The sequence below is a fragment of the Diceros bicornis genome, chromosome 23 (assembly GCF_020826845.1).
Source record: "Diceros bicornis minor isolate mBicDic1 chromosome 23, mDicBic1.mat.cur, whole genome shotgun sequence".
In the NCBI taxonomy this organism is placed as follows: Eukaryota; Metazoa; Chordata; class Mammalia; order Perissodactyla; family Rhinocerotidae; genus Diceros; species Diceros bicornis.
In genome coordinates, this window is record NC_080762.1 from 27341040 (window position 1) to 27368140 (window position 27101).

At 39.9% G+C, this 27101-nt stretch overlaps 1 protein-coding gene across 2 annotated transcripts in view; it reads right to left on the reverse strand.

Annotated features, from left to right (window-relative positions):
* Nucleotides 1-26349, reverse strand: part of SOBP (sine oculis binding protein homolog) — a 160565-nt gene extending 134216 nt beyond the window's left edge. The window contains exons 1-3 of one of the 2 annotated variants that reach the window (XM_058566520.1): nt 25743-26349; nt 12286-12424; nt 10293-10478 (exon numbers count right to left, since the gene is read on the reverse strand). In XM_058566520.1, the coding sequence (XP_058422503.1) occupies nt 10293-10478; nt 12286-12424; nt 25743-25838 (421 nt within the window). In that variant the 5' untranslated portion in view covers nt 25839-26349. The remainder of the gene's footprint in view (nt 1-10292; nt 10479-12285; nt 12425-25742) is intronic. The other variant, XM_058566521.1, reaches the window with a different exon arrangement.
* Between the last annotated feature and the right edge of the window lie 752 nt (nt 26350-27101).

Below are 27101 nucleotides of genomic sequence, written 5' to 3' on the forward strand. Positions count from 1 at the left end.
AGAAAAGGGAACTCTCATACACTGCTGGTGGGAGTGCAAACTGGTGCAGCCACTATGGAAAACAGTATGGAGATTCCTCAAAAAATCAAGGATAGAACTACCATATGATCCAGCTATTCCACTGCTGGGTATTTATCCAAAGAACTTGAAAACACCAATTTGCAAAGGTACATGCACCCCTGTGTTCATTGCAGCGTTATTCACAATAGCCAAGACTTGGAAGCAACCTAAGTGCCCGTCAAGGGACGAATGGATAAAGAAGATGTGGTATATATACACAATGGAATACTACTCAGCCATAAGAAATGATGAAATCCAGGCATTTGTGACAACATGGATGGACATTGAGGGTATAATGCAAAGTGAAATAAGTCAGAGGGAGAAGGTCAAATACCGTATGATTTCCTTCATTAAGTAGTAGATAATAACAACAATAAACAAACACATAGGGACAGAGATTGGATTGGTGGTTACCAGGGGGGAAGGGGGGAGGGAGGAGGGCGAAAGGGATAACTCGGCACATGTGTGTGGTGATGGGTTGTAATTAGTATTTGGGTGGTGAACATGATGTAGTCCATGCAGAAATAGAAGTACAATGATGTACACCTGAAATTTTTACAATGTTATAAACCAATGTTACTGCAATAAACAAAAATTAAAAAAAAATAAAAATAATAAAAAATAATAAAAAAAATAAAAAATAAATAAACGTATGAAAAAACAAACAAACAAAAAAGAAATATTGGCCTAATCAAAATCATAAATATATTCTCCTGGGCTTTCTTCTACAAGTTCTATTGTTTTATCTGTCACATTTGGATGCATAACCCATCTAGAACTGATTTTTGTGAATGGTGCAAAGTAAAGAATCAATGTACATTTTTTCCATAAGCACATTTATGGGAAAGTCTCTACTTTCCTCACTGCTAATGCTCTATATTGCATTTTGCTCCATATACATCTTTGTTGTTATAAACTGAATGTTTGTATCCCTCCAAAATTCATATGTTGAAGCCCTAACTCCCAATGTGATGGTATTTGGAGATGGAGTCTTTGAGAGTTAATTAGGGTTAGATGAGGTCATGAGGGTAAGGCCCTAGTCTGATGGGATTAGTGCCCTTATAAGAAGAGACACCAGAAATCGCTCTCTCTCTCCCCCCAGCTTTGTCTGCCACATGAGGATACAGGGAAAAGGTTGCTGTCTGCAACCCAAAGAGAGAGTCTTCACTAGACATCAACTCTGATGGCACCATGATCTTAGACTTTCAGGCTCCAGAATTGTGAGAAAATAAATTTTGGTTGTTTAAGCCACCCAGTCTGTGGTATTTTGTTATGGTAGCCCAAGCTGACTAATATATTTGTCATAAATCAGTATCTGTTTAGATTTGTTTCTGGACTCCAGTGCGATGGTTTATACGTAAATCCTTGTATCATTATCTCATTGTATTAATTATTCTAGTCTTACAATAAATGTTGAGATGTGGTAGTATAAGTTTTCGAATTTTTTTTTTTTAAAGATTGTTTTGGCTATTCTTGCCCCTTTGCATCTCCATGTAAATATTAGGATCAGCCTTCTAATTTCCACAAAATTTTATGCTGGGATTTTTATCATAATTGAATTAAACATATAGATTAATCTGGGAAGAATCTGCCTTTTTAGAATATTTAGTCTCCAATCCATAAACAAGTGTGGCCCTCGATTGATTTAGGTCTCCTTTTATTTCTCTCAGTAATGTTTATAGTTCTCTGTGTAACAATCTTTCACATATTTTGTTAGATTTTTTCCTGGATATTTGATGGTTTGACGCTACTTTAAATGGTATTTTTAAGTTTTGTTTTTTAACTTTTTTGTGGTTGGTATATAGAGATGTAATGGATTTTGGGGTATTGACTGTGTTTAGAGACCTTGACAAATGCACTCATTAATTATAATAGTTTTCCTGTAGATTGAGGGGCAGGTTCTAAACAAAATGTCATTTCTACCTTTCAGATCTTATATTTTTTCTTGCCTTATTACATTGTCTATGAATTTCAGCACAAAATTAAACAGAAGTGGTGATAGTGGTCATCTTTTTCCCATTCTTGATCTCAAGAGGAAAGTTTTAAATATTTCACCATAAAGTATGATGTTTGCCGTAGGTTTTTACACATATTTTTTGCCATATTAAGGAAGTTCTATTCTATTCTTACTTTGCCAAGAGTTTTTATGATTCATTGTGTTAAATTTTATCAAATTATTTTTCTGCATCTATTGAGAATATTGTATGAGGTTGCATTTTATGCTGTTAATGTGGTTAATTATATGGCCTGATTTTTAAAATTTAAATCAACCTTGCACTCCTAGAAAAATATCCAAATTAGTCATGATGTATATATTATCCTTTTATATATGTCAGTGGCTTTGGTTTGCTATGATTTTGTTTAGGATTTCTGAATCAGTGCTCATGGGGAACATAAGTTTTCCATTTTAATGTACTCCGATTACATTAAATTATCATTTTCCTTATTTCTAATGCCCTTGTCATGTAATGGGAGCAAGATCATGTGGGGATCATAAAACAAGTGAGTGTTTCTCCTTTTTCTATTCTCTAAGAGAGTTTCTCTAAGTTTGGTTTCATTTGTCCTTAAACGTTTGATAAAATTTACCACTGAAGCTCGAATATTCTTTGTAGAAAGGATTTAATTGTTTAATTTTTTTTAAAGATGTAAGACTACTCAGGTTTTCTATTTCTTCTTGTGCCTGTTTTGGTGAGTTAAATTAGACATAGTGTGACTTTTCTTTTTGCAGAAATTCTGGGAATTACTTGCAATGATCACTACTTATGTATAACATCAAAATGATTAGGTCTAATAACATATGGATGATACATAGAGTCTTTTTACTTACTCAAAACATCATTCTAGTTTTCTAGTACTTTTTATCTTAAAAAAATTAAATCTATTATTTCAAGTCACTCACTTTTCCAGAGTAAAAATTAACAACCACTGAAAGTTGTCCCAAGTAGCAAAAATCTTCCATCCAGTTTTCAGCTGCCATAATTACATATCTAGGTGAGTTTGATTTAAATATGTTTAATCAGTCAACAAATGCATATTAAGGCATATTAAAATATACCCTTTCAAGTCATAAAATCAGGTGGGCAATTCACTATCAAAAGTCACAAAATCAGGATTTTATAAATGTAGGGAAATTACAGATCACCTAAGCTGACTACATCATTTTGCAGATAAGGAAACTGAGGGTCAGAGAGGCTAAGTGACTTATCCAAGATTATATGGTAAGTAAATGACACAGCTGGCTATTGACAACCCAGGTCTCCTGGGTTTTCCTCTGGTAGTCTTTCCACCACATCATGTTACCATTCAAACTACACATTCCATTTGGCATTAACAATGATTGAACATACTGAAATTTGACTTAGACCTTTTCAAGACCCCTCAATTGCATAAAAAATGATAAAACAGGATCCATATCATAGTAGATAACATTTTTAGGCTTCATTTTGTGTCTTTTATTAATCACTTTGAATTTCAAATGACTATCTTCTAGCCTACATTTTGTTTCAGGCGCCATTTCTCCTCAACTTTACAAATATAACAGTTCTTGATTATCTGCCCATAGACTTTCTGCTACCCCACTTTAACTGCCCTTCTACTCTTGCCATATACCCTCCAAATGCTGCTAAAATTATATCATACTTTCCAAAGTCAAACTAGAATGATGTTTTGATTATACGCCAACTACACTGTAATTTCTTGGAGGTTAGGGATGATGATACATATATTTGTATTATCTAGTACAATGTAAAAAACATTCAGTAAATACATAATTGACTGAAAGACTGGCACCATGTTTTGGATAATCCAGTGGTTATGAATTTGAGTTAAGGAGACATCATGCCTGGGTTCAAATATCAGCTCTGCCACTTATCCCCTGTGTGACCTTAGGCAAGTTGCTTAGCTTTTCTGAGTCTCAGTTTCCTCACCTGTAAACAAGGTTAATAGCATCCACACCGAGATGTTGTAGAAATTAAATGAGATTATCTATCAGTACAATGCCTGGCCCATAAAAAGTGCTCAAAAAATATTAGCTATGATGAGATTATATCGTTACTAACTACTACTCCTATTCCTGCCCTTCACCATAATTTCTCCTGTCCTTGTCCTAAGTGATTTGGAAACCTCTCCAAATCTGAGGATCCAGTGAACCTCTTCTTTTATTTTTTGAGAAATGTATCTGCTACATAAATAGTAAGTCATCCAAATCCCATTAACTCTAGGTAATTTTATTTAATAATCATATTTTAAAAGTTGGACAAATAAATAAATGGCAAGGCAATTTTGATTAAATCCTGTTTTTTCAATGGCTATTTGGAATACATCATTCATATGCAAGCCCCAAGAAGATTGAATAACAGATAAAATAAATAATGATCATAATGCAAACCACATTCTGATTCCCACTTCCCTACAAGTACAACTCCATGCAAGAATTATAAGTGCCAAAAAGTAACATGCTTATTAACTGTGGGTTACTCAACTATATACATAGAGCTTAGCAGATCACGTGAATGTTTCCATATTCTCAGTTAAGCTAATGGTTCCTTAGAGCCCAGTTCTTATAACCCCTTAAGAATTTCAAGATTTGCCTGAAAAAATATATCATATTTCCATGACTATGACTGAACACAAATTTAGAAAGCTCATTGAAAGCAAACCATCCTGGAAGACAGGAAATGGTCATTGTTTCAAAGAAAGGCGATGCACACAGGAAATGAAGCTGGTCTTAGGAACTGGATCTCACCCCTCTCCACACAAACCTGCATGTGCCATGTGGACAGATCCTACCTTTCACCTCACACATGGTGTGGAATACGAATAAGGTCACTTACCATTTGAGGTAAAAGATATTTTATTCAAAACTGCTATATAAATGCATCCAGAGAAGCATATTTCTCCTTTTTTCACATTTCATTTTTTTTTAATAATTTTTATTTATTTATTTTTTCCCCCAAAGCCCCAATAGATAGTTGTATGTCATAGTGCACATCCTTCTAGTTGCTGTATGTGGGACGCGGCCTCAGCATTGCGGGAGAAGCGGTGCATCGGTGCGCGCCCGGGATCCGAACCCGGGCCACCAGCAGCGGAGCATGCGCACTTAACCGCTAAGCCACGGGGCCGGCCCTCATTTCATTTTAAAGTATTCAGGGACTTAGAGGGATTCTGAACTTGTAATAGGCAAGTTGTAAGCCTCTGGGAAAACCTGTCAAGATTCAGATCTAAAATGTCGTTTCTAGAAACATAGTGTTTTCTGCAGCAGGGCTCAGTGACACTTTCACTAGAAAAAGTTGCTGCATTTCATCTTTTCCTCATGAACAAAAACAATTACATGAACGGTTTTATTGATTTTTCTTTTTAATTCTTGTGAGCACAATGTGGTCATGAAGCAAGTCTGAGACTAGGAGATAAAAACCCTGGCAAGTCCCAACTGGTTACTTTGACCAGGAGTAGACAAGGTGGGGAGACCCAAATCTGTCCAATCACCACAGAGGACTGACCTCCCGTCAATGGAGCCGAGTGCTATCACACTTGTAAAGCCTTTGTAAAAAATTTGTGTTTAAAATCCATTTCGAATGGCTTTACTCCAACAGTGAAACTCACAAGGGAGCAGGGCAGGCATAATATCTTGATAGAGACTCACTATAGCACAGTTCTTACAGTCTATGCTGAAAAGTCCTTCACTGGCACAATCCTCTTTGAATGAAGTCCCAAAGGACTGAATCCATATTAAAATCTCTAATATGAGAAGAATTACAGCAAGGTTACAATATAATTAACCCGAGTTATCTTTCAAAACTCTTGCTGATATATATTCTTCAGACTATGCTCCTGCGGTGATTTTTAAAATCAGCAAAGAAGGAGGTTTTCATATTCATTCAAACTAAAAGGATAAAGGAATATTTGCATAAAAATAAAGAGTTGGTCAATTCTTTCTACTATTTTCTAACATTATTCTTATAACAGTTATTTGTGTTTTTTTTAATGGCTGCTCTGTACGGCAAAGCCTTATTCTGTCCACTTCCTAGAGTCTGCAGAAAAGTCTGTGATTCTTATTTAAGGATCATGGTGATTCCCTTCACTGCTTGGAGGGAAAAAAAAAAGCAAAATCAGGGCTATTATCCTGTGTTTATAACAAGTCTATTACCATAGTAACGACTGTGATGTCACAAACCCTACACCAAGGGCCAGATTCTGTCTCTGAGGGGGGAAGGGCAGCTTAGCCCCGGAAATCGGACAAAATTGAACACAAACATGTGCAGCCAAAGCAAGGTCAATGCTTATGGTAATCACCAAAGCACAGGGAGCTCCCCTTCTCTGAAGAAAAGGGAGGCAGGAACAGAAAAGCAGTTCCCCGGGCCCAGAAGTAAGCTACACCCACACTTCTGCATGCAGCTGCACAAAAGGAAAGTGGAAATCCAAGCAAGTGTGGTATCACCGTGTTCCCAATCACAAGTATTCCACTGGGCCCACTGGCTGCCAAACATGGATGAGATCCAGGGGTGAGCCCGCCCGAGCACATGAAACACTCTGGAACTAGTGCCTGAGCAGATGGGAGCCCTCTAGTACCTCAGAGGAGAAACAACTTGTCTCATGATGGCAAGCACTTGAAAACTAAGCTGGGGTTTTACTCCTCCTAGGTCATCCTAGTTCACAGATGCCCAGGGTCAGAGAACTCATCAGGTCTCCCAAAAGATGTGGACCTTAAAAAATAATCTTTTGTGGGAACAAGTTGTACCCCCTGTCACTGGGGAATCTGAAGCAGCAGATTAATAAGGATTCTTATTCTGATACAGTCTAGGGAAATTTTGTACAAATATGCTGAAAAGGCAACTCTATATTAAAAAGAATATTGGATGAGAAGTCAGAAGACTTTAGTACTAGTCTTGGCTCAAGTACTTAGAAGCCACAGGACCTTGAGAAAGCCATTTAACCCATTTAAGCTTCAGTTCTTTATTTAATGGTATCTAACATGCTATTTCTCAAGGTCATTGTAAAGATCAAATCAAATAATGAATGTGAATGAGTTTCATAAACTGTAAAGAATTTAATATAAACATAAAGCATTATTAGTAGTAGTATTTTCACAAAGCCAGTTTACAGTACAACAGGAATAATTTGAACACTAATATTTTCTTCCCAGGAATCCAAAGCATACATATGATCCTTGTCTTCCCTATCCCAAGAGGTGGACACTTGCATGATACAGTCAACTCTAAATTATTCAGGGGCTGATTATCGAGGGACCTTTTGTTTCTAGCCATTGTACCATTTATTAGTTTCCTCAGGAATGCTATGTTAACCTACATAAGACTTGAAAATTGACAGTGAGTGTCCTTCAACTCGATTACCTTGAATAACAACTCTGGTAAAAAGGAAGAACTCTTCCAACTCTTACAAAAGGAAGAATTGAAATGATTAACTAGACAGAAGTTTTTGGATAATTCATGGACTTTATTTATCCATGGATAATTACTGACATCACTATGGTCAAGGTCAGACACATCGGGACTAATCCAGACAAGATACCAGCATTTTCTCAGTGAACAACAAAGTAGCCTGTCCTGTCTTATGTATGTGCAGTAGGAATTTGAATATCAGTCATCCATTCATTTATTCAACAAATATTGGTGGAGTACCTATTATGTGCCAGAGCTCACCACATATCCTGAATACCCCATGATTTTCCTGCCCTTGTCACTGTCCCTTCCTTATGGTATTACACGGAGCACCTTGGCAAAGCTCACAGCCTGACTCTTAGACACTCTATTCACCTTCCTGCTATCATGAGACTTTTGCCAATCTTACCCTAGTACAAGGGTCAGCAAGCTACGGTCCCTGGGCCAAACCCTGTGTACTGCCTTTTTATCAGTAAAGTTTTATTGGAACACAGCCACACCCATTTGTCTATGTATTATCTATGGCTGCTTTCCTGCTACCACAGCAAATTTCAGTAGTTGTGATAGAGACAGTACAGCCCCAAAGCCTAAACTATTATCTGGCCCTGTCTAGAAAAACTTTACTGACCCCTGCATTAGATACTATAACTAAATCAAAGTTCATCTCTCCTGCAAGTTTCTGCTTAGGGACTAATAGAGTAAGCTCCTTGAAAGCAGAGAACCTTTCCATATCTTTGTCTTGTCATACAGAACCCTAGAGTAGGAGTGAGTCAAAGTTTAGAGCAGAAAACTGAACACGTCCTTCCCTACATTTTGTTTTCAACAGATGAGCGCCGTGGAGTTGCATGGAAGACAGCAGAAAACCACTGGCATTTGGTTACTCTGGCTTCTGATTCCTCAGAGTTCCTATGTCTAAGACTTCCAAGGCTCAATTTTTGGCCTGTCTCCCTTTGCATATTTATTTCCTGATCTGATGTGGAACTAGAGTTAAATAGGAGCTGTGTGCTTGAATTCCACGTGGCTGGCTGGGCAGGAAACTCCAGGGCAGGTTTTTTGGCATGCCAAACTCATGTTAGCCTCAGTTATGCTAATTTCTAAAGCTGTTTGCTTTGCTCAAATAAATCTTAGAGGGAAATTTGCATTTGGATGCACACCTTTTTATGCACAAATTATGTGCATGATAACTCTAGGGCAGGATAAGGACTGAAAAAAAGAAAAAGAGGCCCAGTGTTTACTGAATGGCTTCCCTGTGGCAGGTACTATGCTAGGTGCTTTACATATATTTTCTCATCTCATGGCCGCAACAATCCCATGAGGTAGAACTGTGATCCCCATTTTACAGAGGGGGAAACTGAGGAGAAAAGAGCTTATGTAACGAGTCCACAGGCACAGAGCTGGTAAGTGACAAAGCCTAGATTTAAACCCAATCTGGCTGAATCTGAAGCCCATGTTCTTTTCACTTAGTCACACTGCTTTATTGACACCCTCGTCATCCTTACCACTCACCTAAGCCATGGGACATACATTCAAACGGGAACCCCACATTTACAAAATTAGTCATCCCTCTTCTCTCCAGTCGCTCTATGCCAAATATGTCTTTGGCCCTTGGGAGATAAATTTAGGCCCCTCTGCATCACAAAACAATCAACCAAGGAGAATAGTGGCATTTGAAAGGCAAACTTTATATGATACACAAATTACGTTAGTAATTAGTAGACAACGCAATTCCAAGTGATTTTGACAGGGAAATGGATTTGAATGATATAGCTGAGAACTTTAGTATGAAATGACACTTTTAGTGCTAAAATGTAGTAGGCCAAGCAAGAGAATATGCCCATACCATGAAGCAAAATGTTAGTAACACTTAGAATACAGTGTAAATATATCTATAACATAAGACTAGGAATTTATATCTATAAATATCTTCACTGTTTATGGAAACATAATCAAACATCTATCTTCTCTAAAAAAATACAAGCATTACCTTTATTAAGTTACAGTAAGTACTGCTATCAAAACTCACTCTTTATCATTACTCAATTCAATATACAGAAAAATAACCAGTGTAGCAATGAAGCATTCTAGCATACTTCTAACACTTTAAAGCAGCCAGATATAATACTATTGAACTTCTTTCTCTGTGTGGAACATATCTGTAACATAGTTTGCAATATCACATCATGCTCAGCTCACTGCCATGTAGCTTAATATACTGCTATCTAATTTTCTGGAAATATAAAAGAACTGATTGCATTTTCATGCAAGTGAAATTCAGATTTCCATTTTTTTTAAGCTCTCAAACACAGCTTTCCAGGAATTAGAAAGAACTCTGTGGTGGAGATGGGTAATCTAGGTTGTTTCTTAAGTGGATTTCGAAGAAGTCACATTGAGGAACAAGTCTGCCTGCCACATACCCTTTATAAAACTTCCCTTTCCTCCAGAAAACTCACAGAGGAGACCTGGCCGTCACAACACCACCATCCAGTTCAACCATGGTTACTTTTTTCTTGCTAACCAGTCAGTATCTAATTTTTTAAATTAGTTCATCCTTTTTTATTTTAAACAGATGATTTCAGAGAAGGAAAATAACTTTTTTGTAGCTTGTGGTAGGAAAAGTTTATTGTCAGTTGAAAGTTTACAGCCTAAGCAGCAGGTTGCAGAATTCACTTAATATAGCAATACTATTTAAATAATACATGCACTAACATTTCTTATCTACAAAATTCCTAAAATAGTCTTTTCCAAAATTAACCAGAGCACTTAATAATTATTCATAAGATAGTTAAAACAACTTTCTATGAATCCTTATCATTGGAAACCCCAGTAGTGACTTACCTGCTGGTGGCTTTATGAAAGGTGGCGGAATTAAAGGTACAATAATGGGCACATTGCCATGATCCTTTGACCCTGCAGGTGAGTCACTGAGTCCATTTCCTGTGGCAAGCCCTGAATAGCCTGTGCTTATATTGTATGGTGAAATAACACTGTCCTCAGGTAATTTTGGTTTTGGCAAAGAATTTTCTGTAAAAGAAAAAAATCACATTCAATATGACAAAAGCACTTATTTTCCTTAAAACCACATTTTCTCAAGTAAAATGGCTATGTAATAAAACACGTTTTTCCTTGCAAATCTTTAAACACTTTACCAGAACTCCACAGACCATCCTGGACCTTTTCAGTCTTGTTACCATAAATTTCCAATGGGCTCCTTTATAATTTGCTCCACTATGATAGCTAACATCCCAATTGTATCGTGGTGATGAATTTTAGCACTGTAAAAGCCCATAGAAAATTGAGAGGCAATTAACCTTTTCCATGTACAAGGTGATATATAGCAGGCATCGCTCTCTGGCTACCAGTGGGAAAGCTTAAAAAGTGCTCCCCAGCACTGTAACTAGGTCCCACTGTATTATAACCTTGGGTCAGACTATAATCAAAAGAACCAATGAGAAAGAAGCAGATGATTAGGAAGAAAACTGTTGTTTCACAGGGTAGACCCTTCAAATTAACCCATTAATACCCATTAAAAATTAACAAAAATGAAAATAAAGAAAACTTGCCATGATATGAACTTTATGAATTTTATCCTTGCATATGAATCATTTAAAAAAAAAAAAACTCAACCATGGAAAACAACTTCTTCCCTCTAGTAGCATATCTTGGCACTCTCTCCATGTTCCCCAGAGGCAAAGAATATTACCTAGAGCTATTAGTTTATAGAATAGAAACTCATGACTTGCATTTTTCATTTACAGTGAAATTGATGATACTATCGCCATAACATGATGTGCACAATTTCATAGCAAGCTTAACATAAAATTTGTCACGTACGTTCAATTCCACATGCCTGCAGGACAGCTCATTTACATTTCGTTGCTTGGCATATGAGAAGGAAAAGCTCTATCTTAGAGACTGGAAATAAAATGCATGAACAGGTAGTTTATGCCAATAGATTTTTAATGCAATGCAAATGCTGATCAAATTACCAATGATGATACATAATTAGTTTTACCCACATTTTATTAAAGTTCCCCAAATGGGTTGCTTCTTCACATTCTCTTCTTTCTTTCTTTGACAATCAAACTCTCATTCCAAATTTAGGTTGTTAAATTCAGTATCAGTATCAACAACCACCAACAGTTCTAGGCTTCCCTCATGAAATATCTGGCATAGCTACCTACTGGTAAAATCAGTGTTAATTTAATTCTACCAAGCCTCTATTCTCTACTCTTTAGCTGGGATTTGATGAAAATTCTTATAGAATAATATAGGATCCAATCATCTACTACTCTCTTCCTCTTCTTACCCTATCCAACACTGTGGGGATGGAGGAAGGGTGAAAACTTTAAACACAACCCAGAAATAGAGCTTTCCTTTAGAATTCTCACCAAAAATGGAGGGGAGGAGCAATTACCAAACTAACTATGATTCTCTCTTGCAGTTTGAAAATCTAAACCTTACATTTCACTTAAGAGAAAGCACCAGTCCCCAACAACTGATATATCAAAGGGCTCAGGAAACTAGGAGAAGTTAGCAAACATTGTCCCTGTCTATAAATTTGTGGGCAGGACCACAGCACTTAAGATCCCTAGTCCTTGTCTAGCTAGCTCTCCCACTGCTGGAAGGAGATTAAGCGGCATCTATTTTTGTTTTATGTTGCTCTTTTACATTCTGTGGCATTCTGCTTATGGGAAAGCACTACTGGGGATGTACATTTAAATCAACCATTGGCATAATCAACAAAATGAGTCCCAAAGCAACTTAATTCTGGCAGGTTGAGATAGTTAATCCTTCTTTGCATGAACAAAGGGACATTAAATGTCATTACCTTTGAGAACAGAAATGTGCTGCCGGCTCTCTCCATCTGTAGGGTAGCTCCTGAATTCAATATCTTCACCATCTTTCAATTCAACCTTATCATAGCCATACCAGCCAAGGAGTTCATTCATTGTGTTTTCTGCAAAGTTCTGAAAAAGAAGCATAGGCTACTTATTTATATAATCAATAACTATTTGAAAAGAATGCATAAAACAAATTCTGTTTGCACCACCCATTTGCTGCCAGCCCTGCTCCACCTCCCTTAGAGTTGTGTTCATTTTTCAAATCATGTTCAAAAATTGTAATGCATTTAAATCTCAGGATGACGCATTCAATTATGACAGGCCTTCAGACATTTGCATTTTAAAGATAATAAGAAAAAAGGTATTTGTCAGTTTTGCTTACGAATAGGAAGTCATATATTAGCATATTCTTCTGCAAAGTCTCTATACCACACTAACAGAAAAATATTGAAAGGGAAAGCACAAAAACAGCTAAGAAAATATTTTGAAAATGAAAACAATTAACTTTTTTGTGGCTCAGCTTAATTTTTTAAATTAGAATTGTTTTCTGATTCAGGTGTTGTTTCTTAACATGACTCTTATCACAGATAAAGCAAAAATTCAGCAAGGAAATAATTTCTCAATTGTCAACCACTACCATACACAAAGCTGAATAGGCTTAAAGGGTCTCCCTTTTTAATTTCCCCTTTTGCAAGAGTATTCTTTAAAAATCAAAGCATAATTTGCCTTACAAATTTCATTAGCGACAGATTCTTTCTCCATGAAATCAGAGGTCACTATGATTATCTTCTGACAAATAACACAGAAGTACCAAATATCTTTAAGGTTACCAGCCAGCCCCGATTGTGGATAACATATGAAAACACATTATGAACTATAAATCAATATATAAACGTAAAGTATTATTATTGTTGTTATTATCGATATCAAACTGTGGAAATAATGGGTGTAGTTGGACAGATTTAAAGCTTTACTATCAGGTGACTATTTTTTATGAACTTAACAACTGCTAGATATTGAAACAAGATGTGACTGTGTATGTTAATGATCTTAATGCACCTTAAAGAACCTCTATCTGAGAAATAGAGAGTAGAGTGGTGGTTACCAGGGGTTGGAGGGTGGGGGAAATTGGGAGATATTAGTCAAAGGGTACAAACTTCCAGTTATAAGATTAACAACTTTCGCGATCTAATGTACAACATGGTGATTATAGCTAATAATACTGTGTCATATACTTGAATGTTGCTGAGAGTGTAGATCTTAAATGTTCTTACCACAAAAATGAAATGGTAACTGTGTGATGGGATGGAGGTGGTAGCTAACACTATGGTGATAACTATTTTGCAATACGTAAATCTATCAAATCAACACATTGTACACCTTAAACTTACACAATGTTATGTGTCAACTATATCTCAATAAAGCTGGAAAAAATTTTTAATTAAAAAAAGGACTCTATACTACAGAGTAAGGGCTTAATAAATGTTTGTTTAATGAGTTTTTTAAAAAGCATCTCTATCTGGCAAGGCAGCCTGAACCTCCTAGACTGGGCTAGAAAAACTATATTTTCTAGGGGCTGGCCCAGTGGCTTAATGGTTAAGTTCACGTGCTCCGCTTCAGCGGCCAGGGGGTTCACAGGCCCGCATCTCAGGCTCGGACCTAGCACTGCTTATCAAGCCACGCTGTGGCAGGCGACCCACATATAAGGTAGAGGAAGACGGGCACAGATGTTAGCCCAGGGCTGATCTTCCTCAGCAAAAAAAAGAGGAGGACTGGCAATGGATGTTACCTCAGGGCTAATCCTTCTCACCAAAAACAAACCAACTATATTTTCTAACCTTCTCTGTGACTCAAAGAATCTTTTCTCATTCTCCCTAGAAGGTGTCATTTCTGAATTACACTGGGATGTATAATTTATATAGATGAAACAAAGCACCGAGGCTAAACCAGAGTAGGCACAGGCTTGACGTGTGAGTTCCACGTTCTCTTGAATTTCACAACTTTAGATTTCAGCAGGGGTTGCATAAAAAAGAAAAGATATTACTCTAGTGACTCCACAAAAACAAACCTGGCATTTCAAACCACCCACAGGATGCTAGATTTTTTTTTGTTTTAGTACCCACTTAAGCTCAAAGTTCCAACTGGGTCGATCTGTGATGGTATAGCGCACAAGCAATTAAAAAAAAAAATCCAACCAGATTGACTCAGTGTTACCATTCACAAGGCCAACAGTCACCCATATCCAGCTTTAGCAAGGCATTTATTCTCTCTGATGGCTGGTCATGTCCACATTAAATAGACATTCTTTTCATGAATGCACAAAGATGATATGATTGATATACATAATAAGCTCAGCAACTTCTGGAATACCACTGAGGAGGACGCAGCTAAATGCTGCTCTACTCAATCAAAAGAGATCCCTTTAATGAGGAGTCAGTCTCCCCTAACACCCAATTTCTTTCACTGACCTGAGTGCCTGGACTGGAGAATTCCAGTCCCTGAGCACACAAATCGAGGTCCTCCATCAGTGGTCTGGCAGCAGAAATCTCCAAGGATAAGGATTACACCTTGCATCAAAAAACCAATTTCCAACAGTGTTAATAGCCAAGTTCAAGCCACCCTATTGGTCTGTGTGCTGTTTGTCCCAATCTCTAAGAGAACTGTGCCAAGAAGACGGAAAATCTTCTGCATAGTAACTCCTGGACACCATATCCAATTTTCTAGACCGTTTGTGTCTGGGCGCCTCTCTCTCCGGTTCTTTCTAACCTCTGAAGTGACACAAAGGCTACAGATGCATAGTTCATGGAGAAACCTCCCAGCCAAGGATATAGATTTGTTTGTTTTAGTCCAGCTGCAAATCCATTCAGCCTTTCATAACCAGTCCCAGGGATGGGATCCAGAAGTTTCAGACATTTGGGTAAAAACTGAAACCTCAACTGGATTACTAACACCAAATTCATATTATTTGGGCATCCTAACTGCATCACTTAGTTTATGGTTTGTGCTGAAAATTCAGAGGCTTCACGGGACAATCAATAAGAACTTGATCTAGTCCATGATTTTCGAGTTACTATAAATGTCAGCGAAAATTAACCTGAAAGCATTCCCTTTCTTGTCATTGAAAATAAAAATAAACACCTTAATGTTTTGATATATGACCACAAAAGTAGAAAACGAAAGGTTTATAAAGCCTCAAGCCATAAATCTCAAACCTTCATGAAAGGAGGAAAAAGATGAAAGAAAGAGAAAACAAACACCAGAGTTTCTTATAATATAACTACAAGAAATAGACTACTACCTCTGTCTTATACACTATTGTATTAAGAAATCAAAAAACCCCAAGGAATAAATAATTTAAAACTTTTAATTCCTGGGTAGAATTTGATGGTCGATATCATATACGCTGGTTATGGTGCTAAACCGAAGGAAATGAAATAGATTTTTGAAGTTACCATCTAAGAGATATAACATATTCTAGGAGAAATGAATTAATGTTTTTGGCCTATAAGGATTTTCAAGTCCTTCTGGTAAAGAATTCCAACAGCTATGTTTTCAACATTTTTTGTATCACTATCCTTAAAAAAAAAAGTGTTCTATTAGAAGAATTATTCCTTTCCTACATAAGTTTCTTAGTAAGTTATGTTTTTTAAAATGGTGAAAAAATTAAGGTGGTAAGAGCTAAAATGTAGAGATTTTGAGGCACGGATGTCCAATAATAGGACAAGCTACTGTAGCAGGGATGTCGTAAAATTTGCTTCCCCCCAAATCTTCACCCAGCATCTGTCCTGGAAACTTGGGGCGGGAAACCGAAGTCGAGTCTCTTCAAGCCCCTCCCAGCTCTAAGATCCTGTGAAATCAAAGAACTTCCACTTATATAAGAAATAATATACCTTTTGCAAAGAAATATCATAATTATAGTGATCATACATCATAAATTTTACTGAACAGCCACTATTTCAAATATTTTATCATTGTTCCCATAAACCATCAAAATGTGCCAGAAATTTCAATATTCTGGCATCTGAATTACATTTTGCAGACTGCCTCTCGCCCTTGGAAGTGGCACAAAAATCCTCTCTCATACCATGTGGTCCAATTTGGGTTTGGAAAATAGGTCACTATAATTATAATGATAATGTCTAACACTCTTATAGCACTTTATACTGTTTCCACATCCCTTAACTCCCCTGTTCCTTTCAATAACCCTATGAGTTAGGTATTTGATTTCCACAATAAACTTTTGGTGAACCCATGTGACATTCTTATTTTACAACAGAAAATTAGAGCATCCAGAAGGTGAATGACAGGCATGAGAGATCACCCAGTACAGTCAGAACGAAAATACAGATCTTCTGATTCATATACCAGGCTTCTTTCTATTATAAATTCTGCACAGTCCAATGTGTCAGCAATTCCAAAGAAGCTACCTCCTTGGACCAATCAAAAAGTCGAAAAAATACCATAGGATGTCAATATCACATATTGACATACCATAGGATGTCAATATCACATATAAAGAGGTTTCCAACCAAGGCATATCTACCTATGTCATATCTACCTATGTCAAGACTTTGCTTGCTTTCAGATTTGATCACTGGCCTCTACTCTCCTTAACTATTTGTAGTGTTGGAATGGAGATTCTCAAAATTCACAATTAAAATTTAATCTTATTTTGACAATTTTTTGACATCACATCAGACTCTAATTGTTTTGCACTTCTAAAACTTTACCCCCATACTTCTTCCTCACCCTTTTCCAACTCCCACTATCACCTCCAGTACTCGTAAGGAAAGAAGAAAATCCTAACATTTAGTCTGAAAGCATGATCTCTTCCTAGAATTTTTTTAAAAAAAGAAAGATGGTGGAAAGGCAGGAAATTTTACTATTTCCCCACTCCTCTGAGTTTTTTCTATACTGGAAAATTTTATTTTTGTTGGAACTTAGTTCCCAGGACATTCATTAGACACTCTCTTTATTCAACTGGAAGTACTATACAAATGTCAAAGTTCAACCTAAGTGATTTTTTTTTTTTTTTTTTTTTGCTGAGGAAGATTTGCCCTAAGCTAACATCTGTTGCCAATCTTCCTCTTCTTGCTTGAGGAAGATTCTCCGTGACCTAACATCTGTGCCAATCTTCCTCTATTTTGTATGTGGGTCACCACCACAGCATGGCAGCCAATGAGTGGTGTAGGTCTGCACCCGGGAACCAAACCCAGGCCACCAAAGTGGAGCGCACTGGACTTAACCACTAGGCCATGGGGCCAGCCCCTAAATGATTTTTAATTGAACATTTTACCAGATAAATAATAAAAAATTGACTTTCACTTTGAAACTCTCAGTAATTACAGATTCTCAAAATACCTCTGAAATGCAAGTACTTCAAGGTCTTCAAAAAGGACTAATGATCTTATTTTGAAAGTACCAAACAGATTTTCAAATATAGGTAGGCACCACTGGTTTCTTTCATTCCAGGCCTTGCATAACTAATACTGATGTGCTTTCAATTTTGTATCCTACCCAAGAAAGCAGCAAGTTTTCAAAGAGCTCCCAATCATTCATTTGAATGTGAGAAAAGCCATGTCCTTCCTCTCCCACAAATATAATTCCCATTTTCACTCTAAGTCCTAGTTCACTCCACAGTTCTAGTAGAATATATCATCCATCTCAAACACACTGTAAGTTACCTGAGGACAGAAACCTTTTATTTCATTTTATGCCTCACCTAGCACAATGCCTAGCACTTAGAATGTACTCAAAAAATGTGCTAATACATTTGGATATCTTCACAAATAATTTTTTTAAATGTATAAATACAGAAAAATGATCAAACAAAATCCAGGAAAACTGATTCTAAAAATAAACATGAGAAAGTTTAAAAAAATTATAATATCTAGTGTTAATGAGCACTCCCATACTATTAGGAATTTAAATTGATTCAACTTTTAGAAAAAGTAATTTGATTCTATGCATTAAAAGCCTTAAAAATTTACATACTGTTTGATTCAGCAATTTTATTTCTAGGCATTGCAGAGACTATTCTAAGGAAATAGGTACAAAAATATGCATGTTCAGGAAAGTTTATCTCACTATTGTTTTCTTAGAAACAAACTATATGCCAAACAATGGGAATCCGATTAAATAAATTATAGCTTAGTCATGGAATGACTAAAATGGAATACTATTTCCCACTAAAATATATGCCATAGATAAATTTTCACTGCCATGAAAAGCCATTAACAATATATTAGGGCCGGCCCCGTGGCTTAGCGGTTAAGTGCGCGCACTCCGCTGCTGGCCGCCCCGGTTCGGATCCCGGGTGCGCACCGACGCACCGCTTCTCCGACCATGCTGAGGCCGTGCCCCACATACAGCAACTAGAAGGATATGCAGCTATGACATACAACTCTCTACTGGGGCTTTCGGAGGAAAAAAATAAATAAATAAAATCTTTAAAAAAAAAAAACAATATATTAAATTTTAAAAGGAAGGTTAGTACACTATAAGACCATTTTTGTTTTTTAAAAAAACTATATATCATACATAGAAAAGAACATGAAAAGATACATCAAAATGTTGACAGTAATTGTGTCTAGGTGGGAAAATTATAGGCTTTGTTTTCCTTTTTGCTTATTTGTATTACTTATTCTACTATTTCTGTCATGTCCATTCTGTATTATTTTTGCAAAAATAAAAAATAGTTTTAACTAAAAATTAATTAACACATAGTCATCTCATAGACAATCATGCAAGCCATATTCACAGTCGTAACAACAATCAAAAGGATCTGTCATTACATTACTTAACTTCAAAACATTCTGACACTTGTTATCCAAGAAAGTGGAGCATATGAGAAATACTTTCAAAAGAAAAGGAAACCACCAATTCTGAGCAATTTATAAGGCGGGAAAAAAATTCTAGTATCTCTGCTAGTTAAGGCGATGAATAATAGAATAACGGTTATTTTTGGAAAATATTTTATCTCCCTTTTCACCTCCATGCGTTCTGACTGACTTCTGAGGTAGAGTTCTATTCAGCATCATTGGACTGGATAATTGAAATTTTAAAAATGGGGGTGGGGTCTGCAAAAGTGAGGCAGAGTCCTGTTCCAAGTTCCAGAGTGAAGTAGGAATTGAACTTGGTTAGAAGCCAGTTTCTAGCTCTATTCCCAGGTCTGGCCTAGGGCTGAGTCTAAGTCATTTCTCTTAACACAGACCCAGTGGATTGGTTTTATTTTACGGACCTGCCAAGAAGAAGGTCGGGAGGTAAAATTTAAACAGTGCAAAGGAAATATTGGAAGAGTCCTTTACAGATTACAAAGTCCTTCCACATTCACGATCCTGCTGGATCAGATGGTATCCTAAAGACGAGCCACTCCCCACAGATGACCCATTACAGGGTCATCCACATGCATGAAATAATAAGAGTGGCCAGATTCACACTCTTGGTGCAGACTTTAACCATCGAGCCCTGCTGTTTTTACCTGAACTACAGCTTTTTAGCTTGAAATCCTAGGAAGCTCATCACTGAACTCCATCTGGCTCATTTTGCAGCATTGTTCTCAGCCCCAACACAACGATTATAATGCAGTTTTCAGGGCAGAGGACACATCATAACACTAAAATCCAGCTCCAGCCTGGAGCAGCCCGGAGAAGAAAGTCTTGTCTTATTGATGTATTCTGAATTGGATAGCTATATAATTGGCATATGAAACCAAAATTGTGTGTTTCCACATTTAAAATCGATGTTGTTTTATTGTCTTCTTGTGACACAGAACAGACAATTATGTCCCCCACATTTTAATCTGTGGCCGGGACATCAAGTATCCTAAAAAAGGTCAAACAAATGCTGTGAAATTGTGAATACCAGCCCTCAGGCTAACATTGTGGCAGGCATGGCAGGTGTGCAGCTGTGTGCAGCTGTGTCCTATCACAGCTGCAGAACTGCCCTAAAAATCACCAAGACTTGTTACATTGTTTGCCTGTCCTTGCCAAAGCCACTGGCCTTAAGGCAGGACAGAGGTCTATAGCCCTTTGGTTACATAAGAGATATTAACACCCATCAGTCTACAGATCCTTAAATATACATTCAGCAAATCTCACTCACCACATGCTTTCATGTCTGTTTACATGTTTCAATTGGCACCATCAAAAACAAAGTACTCTACTTTTTCTCATTCTACCCTTTAGGAAATATTCAATAATCTTATTAGCTTGAGAGTGCAAGTGTGGCTGACTTCCCATTCCACAGAGGAAGTTTTAGACTTCAGAGATTTTTAAACAATCCACCTTCTATTACTTCTACCATTTTTTTTAAAAAAGAAGTATAAAGACTCCATAAAAAGGACACTTCCTTAGAAGATATGAAAAGTCTGGTCACCCTAACAAGACACTACTTTTCCCTGGAACTCTCCTATTTCAGACAGTCACTTGTACTTACTGATATTTGCCTTTTTTGAGGCCCTGTTTCTGACTTTCCTTTAAAAACTCGGTTACCTCTTGGTCTCTATGAGTCTGTCTTTCACACAAGGAGAGTAGGGCTTGGCTTCTCAGAGCAGTGCTTGGCAAGCACAGAGGCAGGAAACGCAGAAGGGAATGAGTCTGTCAGACTCATTTTCTTCTAGTTCAAATGTTTATTTCAGATTTGGGAGGAAGTGGAGTGGTTCCTTTCCATTTCCTCGTCTCTAGAACCTGCGAGTTGTATCAGGCTTAGAGAATCTCGCTCTACCGCACATCATCCTCACAGGTTCACAGATGGAGAAAGAGACTCTTTAGAAAACCCCTGGTTTCAACAGAGTGGAATTCATAGCTCTCGGTGCCCTCCCAGGACTATCTTTTATGGGTTTAGACTGGAGCGTTGAGCAGGACAACTGAGAACAATGTGGAGGATAAGGCTGGTGGGTTCAGAAACATCCTATACTAGCTCCCAAGCAGCAAAGGTCATGTCCCAACTAACATTAGTCCCCAGCCCTGCCATGTGGCACACCTGAGGCCACTGCTCAGCTGGGGAGGTCTAACATAATTTGTGAACTCCTGAGCCTACTTTCTAGGTCCCTGAGACTTACCATGTCTGACACCTGGATGGTGTTTCAGCAGCAAAACTGAAAATATACCTGTTTTAGTAATGAGCTTTCAACCATAAACACACTCACTTTTCCAATCCACGCGCTGATTTCTCTCTATACATATTTTTTAAAGCCAAGCTATTTATCTCACTGCACTCACCAGCTCGGCTCTGCAACTTGCTTTATTGTCTATGCAATAGACAAAGGTCATTTTTAATGCCAAATGGAGACCATCAGAAACCAAACTAGAAAATCTTGTGGTAAGTTTACTGCTTAAACTCTAACAGATGTGCCCAACTCTATTTTAGGTACAAATTACTTACTGAAAATATTTATAGACAGAAAACTCTTCAGCAAAGGAGACCCTAAGACATTTAACACAGATTATCCTATAGTTTAGCAATTGATAATGAAGCCAAACATTGTAAATGCATTAATTATAGTTTGTTTAGGAAAGTTTCAGGGCAGAGTGCTCCACCTAATCACCTTGGTTTTGTCAAAGAGTTTTAAAAGATAAAAATCTGACTCATTATCTCGACTCATAGTTTAGATTTTGTGAGTTGTATTACGCTTTGGGAGTCACTAGTCATGTTCGCTAAGATCTATGTGCACAAAATACATACTCTGAAGTGCAACTATATTTACACATCCAATAGTACAAACTCGTTTTTATATTATATCTACCATGTTCTGGGTGAACTCCTGAAATGAATTAACCTTTCCATATGTCGGAATTCCCTCCTAAGATCCATTTATTATGATACTTGTGAGCTAACAGTATATTGAAGACATATTACATTAGATACCATCACAATATTCACTTTAGAAACCAAAAGACGTCAAAATATAAATTGCATCGCCATCTGATTTTTTAAAATCCTCTCTGTTCGTCATCAATTAAATAAGGCATTTTGATTGTAAGTACAGCAAAGTAACAAGTCTTTTTAATGAAGAAAAAACAGGATGAAGGGAAGAAGGAGAAAAGGAAAGATAAACATTGTAAAGGTCATCCTGAGACAAACATTTCTATTTGCAGATATTTTCACTAAAGTACACTATAAGCAAGCTATGCCGAGTCATGTACTTTTCACACACAAAATTATATTGTATCAAATTTAAATTTGTTACAAGTGTCATGTACATTAAACCAGTGATAACGAAAATGTAACTCGATATCTGATCTAGTGAAACAGCAACCAACATTAGCTCCCAGCCACGTGAAGACAATCTCCAATGCCATTACTGGAGTCAGCTAAACCTCAGCCAGTTTGTCTTCTCCAGCCATTTTTAAATAAATATGTGACTATCTCAATTAGGAAATCTTGAACGAAGTCTCTATGATGAGGCAATTTTGTTGCTCATTCTCAGCGCCCTGCATTTGCTGTACTTAAAATAGACACTTGTGCCAATGTCCTTTCTATTACCCGAAGGGGAAAAAAAATCACATACACACCAGTCCTTTTTCTTTGAGCTCACAGAGAAGCAACTTGATCCAACCAGTGTTGAAACCTGAGTAGGTCACTGTACACCACGATAAAATTCCCTAATCCTTGAGCCAAATCTCCCTAAGGGGGGCCTCCTCCTGATCCTCCACTTCCCAGGCTGACTTTTCCATTCGCTCTCTCCTCTTTCCCCCTTTCATTTCCCCTACCTTCAAGCCTTGATATGTGATCCGCAGTGGGGGCTCAGGTTTCCGTTTTTACAGCTTAGGCCGTGCTAGCTGTATACATTCCTTTCTTTCTGCCGGGCAGTGATTACTTACCAGGGCTTAGTTTACACTGGTCCAGATGAAAGCCGTTCAGATGAAGGCAAACACAGCCAGGCAACTCCAGCGGCACCGATATGAAGCTGCACAAGGCCACATTGTGTTCTCGGTGACATTTTGTTGCACATATTTTTATATAGAGCAACCAACTTATTATATTACTCTACACTTTAGGTTTGGGGAAATGGAGGGGTAATAATACCATAAGGTTTGGGGAGGGGTTTTATTGATGTGGTTATGAATATTAAAAGCAGAAAAATATTAATGAGCTCAAAATAACCCTTCCATCTTTTGACTTTGAGAAATGACTTTTTAAATGAGGACTTTTGGTGTTATTATATTAGAGGAATGCCTACTAAACAATTCCACTAGAACTGGGATTTCATGACTCACTGGCATGGTGTGCGTTGACATGACTGAAGATTTCGGCCAGAGGTCTCCTGTACATTGTTCCAAACCAGAGAGAAAATACCGATCCTACAGGCAATTGAATTAGTTGCTGCGTAAAACTTCTTATTTAATGCTACACTGTACTGAAACGATAAGGATTAAAACTTCAAATAGTAGGTGGTGATTTGGAAGGAAAATAACATTTTAAAAAGAGGAAATTCTGTGCACGAAGGTTAATTCCATACTTAGTCCTGCAGCATCGGCTAAAAATTGTGTAATTTTTCCCCTTCACACAATGTTGTTTTTGTTTCTTCCTCACCAGTTCAGACAAACATCTGTTATACTGTGGAAGGACAACTATCTCCCAAACCACGGAGTGCGCCCGCAGCCAAAGTCAACAACGCGAGCCCCAAGCATCGAGCACAGTCAGCCTTTATATCCAGCCGGGATAACATTTCACATGTTTTGATTAAAATTAGCTAATTTGTAATTCTAGAACCTATGAAACTTAAAAGCTGCCATCCATATAGATCACATTAAGCAGTGTTTTAAAGGGCCAGTGCACACCGTGATTTCCTAGTAGCTTCACCTCTGTCCTCCTCCTCCACCCCCAATTTAAAACGAAAAGGAAAAGTGATCTGGAAATGCAGGACAGGAGGGAAAGGTAAATAAGCAAGAATGGTTATTGTAGACTGTTTGATTCCACTCCCATCGGAAGGCAACAACTCCTACCGGTGTCTTTTTTAAAAAACTACCTTTGGAATCAATAGTGGTTTCCATCACAAGGAATGGCATTGATTTCCAAGGCAAATCTTCCTTAACTCTCCTTGGACTGATGCTGCACCTCCAGCTTCCAGACACTAAGTTCCTCACCCAGAAATAAAAACTCTAACTCTAAAATTTAGATTGCTACAGACATTTCCTGGGGGAAAGGAAAGCTAAGCATATGCACTTAGGTACACATATAGGATGTATAATCCGTGTGCCCCTTTCTAAACATGGGCTTCATACAAGGCACTCTCACAGAATGCGCTTGTTCTAATCAAGAAAACGTCAAAACGCAACAAATTTCACTTAGTTGCATGCCATTTTCATCCAGTTTGTCTTTTAAATACAAACTTCACCAACCTGACCAAGTCAGCTGGCAGTGTTAAGGATTCTATGCAGAAGATGGGGAACACCAAGAAGGCTGCCGAATGGAAAACTAAAGTCCCCCGAAATCTGCTACTTGTTTGTAACTGACGGAAAGAAAAAATATAAATAAAATTTTTTTAAAATTCAAGAGGGGCTCGTGAAATCAACACAGAATAAACCCCTCGCCTGGCAAAAGCTGCAACTTTATGGAAAATACGAGGGTACAAGGGGGACCAGGAGCTTAGCGGTGCTCTTGTGCAATCGCTCCAACGCGAACAGCTGGAGCGCCAGACTGCTGCGCTCGCCACCTCTGGAGTACCGCTGGCCTGGCGGGGAGCCCGGCCTCGCCGAGAGGACTCCGGGCTGGCCTTTCCGAACAATGGGCAGGCGCTCTGCGAAGGCCGCCCCTCAGACAGCTATCTTTCAGCGGGGCTTGCCCGGGTCTGCTTAACTGGGAAGTGAAGCATGCAAAGGCGAGCGGGAGGCGGAGGCAGCCGAGGGAGAGGAGTGGGCAGGGGCGGGCAAAGCGAGCCGGCCGTCAAAACGGTATCCAGACCCGGGCCGCAACTCGCCCCGGCACTGACAGCCTCTTTACACTGTCGCAGTTGGCTACTCGGGGGGAAGCGGGGTCGAGGAACGAGGAGATGAACTGGGGAGTGGGGTGGAATCCAGCGCTCCCGGGGTGCCTCGGCCGGGCAGCTCCTAACTTTGGAAAGATCCGAGGGATGGTTCCAGAAGAAGGAGGAAAAACTATACCACCGAGTAAGAAAGCCTGTTCACCATGCCCACCCGCCACTTGGGCCCCGGGTCCCCTCCCCCTGAAACGCGCCTGTGCCAACCTGGGGTTTATAAGGTTAAATAGTATGTGGTTTCCCAGCCGCCCCTCACCCCCATCAAATCGGAGGTTGGCAAATCTCGGGGATGCAGCCCGCGAGTTGGCCTCTGTTTTGCACCTGGAGGAGCAGCTGAGGCGTTCTGGGCATCCTACAGAAACTGACAAGCGCTCCCTTATACCCCCCAAATCCATACCGCGGCCCAAAGGGAGCGGGCGGAAGAAAGAGCTCCGTCTCTCCAGCCCCGAAGTCCAAAAATACCTTCATTTCCTCATTGATCTCCCTTTTCACTGGGTGAGCCGGTTTCCTGCTCCTTTTATTTTCCGGAGGTCTCCCTTCTTTCTCCATTTCTGCCATGTTTTTGTGTCTGGTTTCTGTGGAGATGAAATGGCTGCTGCCGCCGCCGGCGGTGGTGGTGGTGGTGGTGGTGGTGGTGGTGGAGGTGGTGCTGATGGTGGCAATGCTGGCGGAGGTAGCGGTGCTGGCGGGGCTGGGGCTGGGGCTGGGGCTGGGAGGGGGGAGGGAAGGCAGGCGCCGGAGAAGCGGGGTCTCTTCTAGCGGCGGAGAACGTCAGTGGCTGTCAGAGGGAAAGGTTGCTCAAGGAGTCTCGGGGATGCCGCCGCCGCCGCTCCTGCTCCCGCTGCCGCCGCCGCCGCCGCCACCAACGCCGCCGCTGCCGCCGCTGCCCCTGCCGCCGCCGCTGCTTCTGCCGCTCCCGCCGCCGCCGCCGCCGCCGCCGCCGGGCTGCATCCTCGGTGCCCCGTGGAGTCGTCAGCCATCTTCCGTCGCTCTGTCCGTCTGCATGGGCGAGGGGAACGAGGGCCAGGCGCGGAGAGAGCTGCTCTGGGCGTGCGTGCGTGGATGTGTGTGTGCGCCCGGGAGAGCGCGCCAGCCCCGGCGCCCAGCGCCTCCCGCGAGCCGAGCCGGGGGCGGGCTGGGGGCCGGCGCGGGGAGGAGGGGGCGGGAGGGAGCCGGGGCAGGGAGGGGGCGGGAGGGAGGGGGAAAGGTGGGGGGGCTAGGACAGCCCCCAGCTCCCGAGCGGGCGTGGCTTCCACCGTCACTGTATACGCGGATGCTGCGCGGCGCCGGGGGCTGCTCGCGGCCGCTTGCTCATCGGCAGCGGGCACCGGCGGGACGCGGCGCCCCTCGCGGCCGCCACCTCTGCGCGACGCCCCCCGGGGCCGCTCCGGCCCCAGCCGTTCTCCTTAGCTCCGTGATGTGGGCTCGGGTGGGTTTGGAGTTGGTTTTTGAGCCGGTGCTAGAAGCCGCTGAGGAAAAATGAATGGGGGTGAGGCGAGGAGGTTGGGCGGTGGGAGGGAACGGGGACCCGAGGTCGCGGTGCGAGAGCGCCGCTTTCCTCCCCCCGGGGAAGGCAGACTGAGCTCGCCGCCTCCGGATTGCAGCGCCGAGGTCTCGGGGGGGAGGGAAACCGCAGTCCTGACCTCCCCACAGCTGCCAGGGTAGACTGTCCACCTCCGGGGGCCACCTCAGGGCGCATGGAGGCTGGAGGCCCCTTGAAGAGGGTCGCGCGCCCTGCTCCGCCGGTCCCCAACGCTGCGCGGTCTACGATTGGGCTTGCAAGAAAGCTTTTGCCCTCTCAGTGAACCATTTAGAAATAGG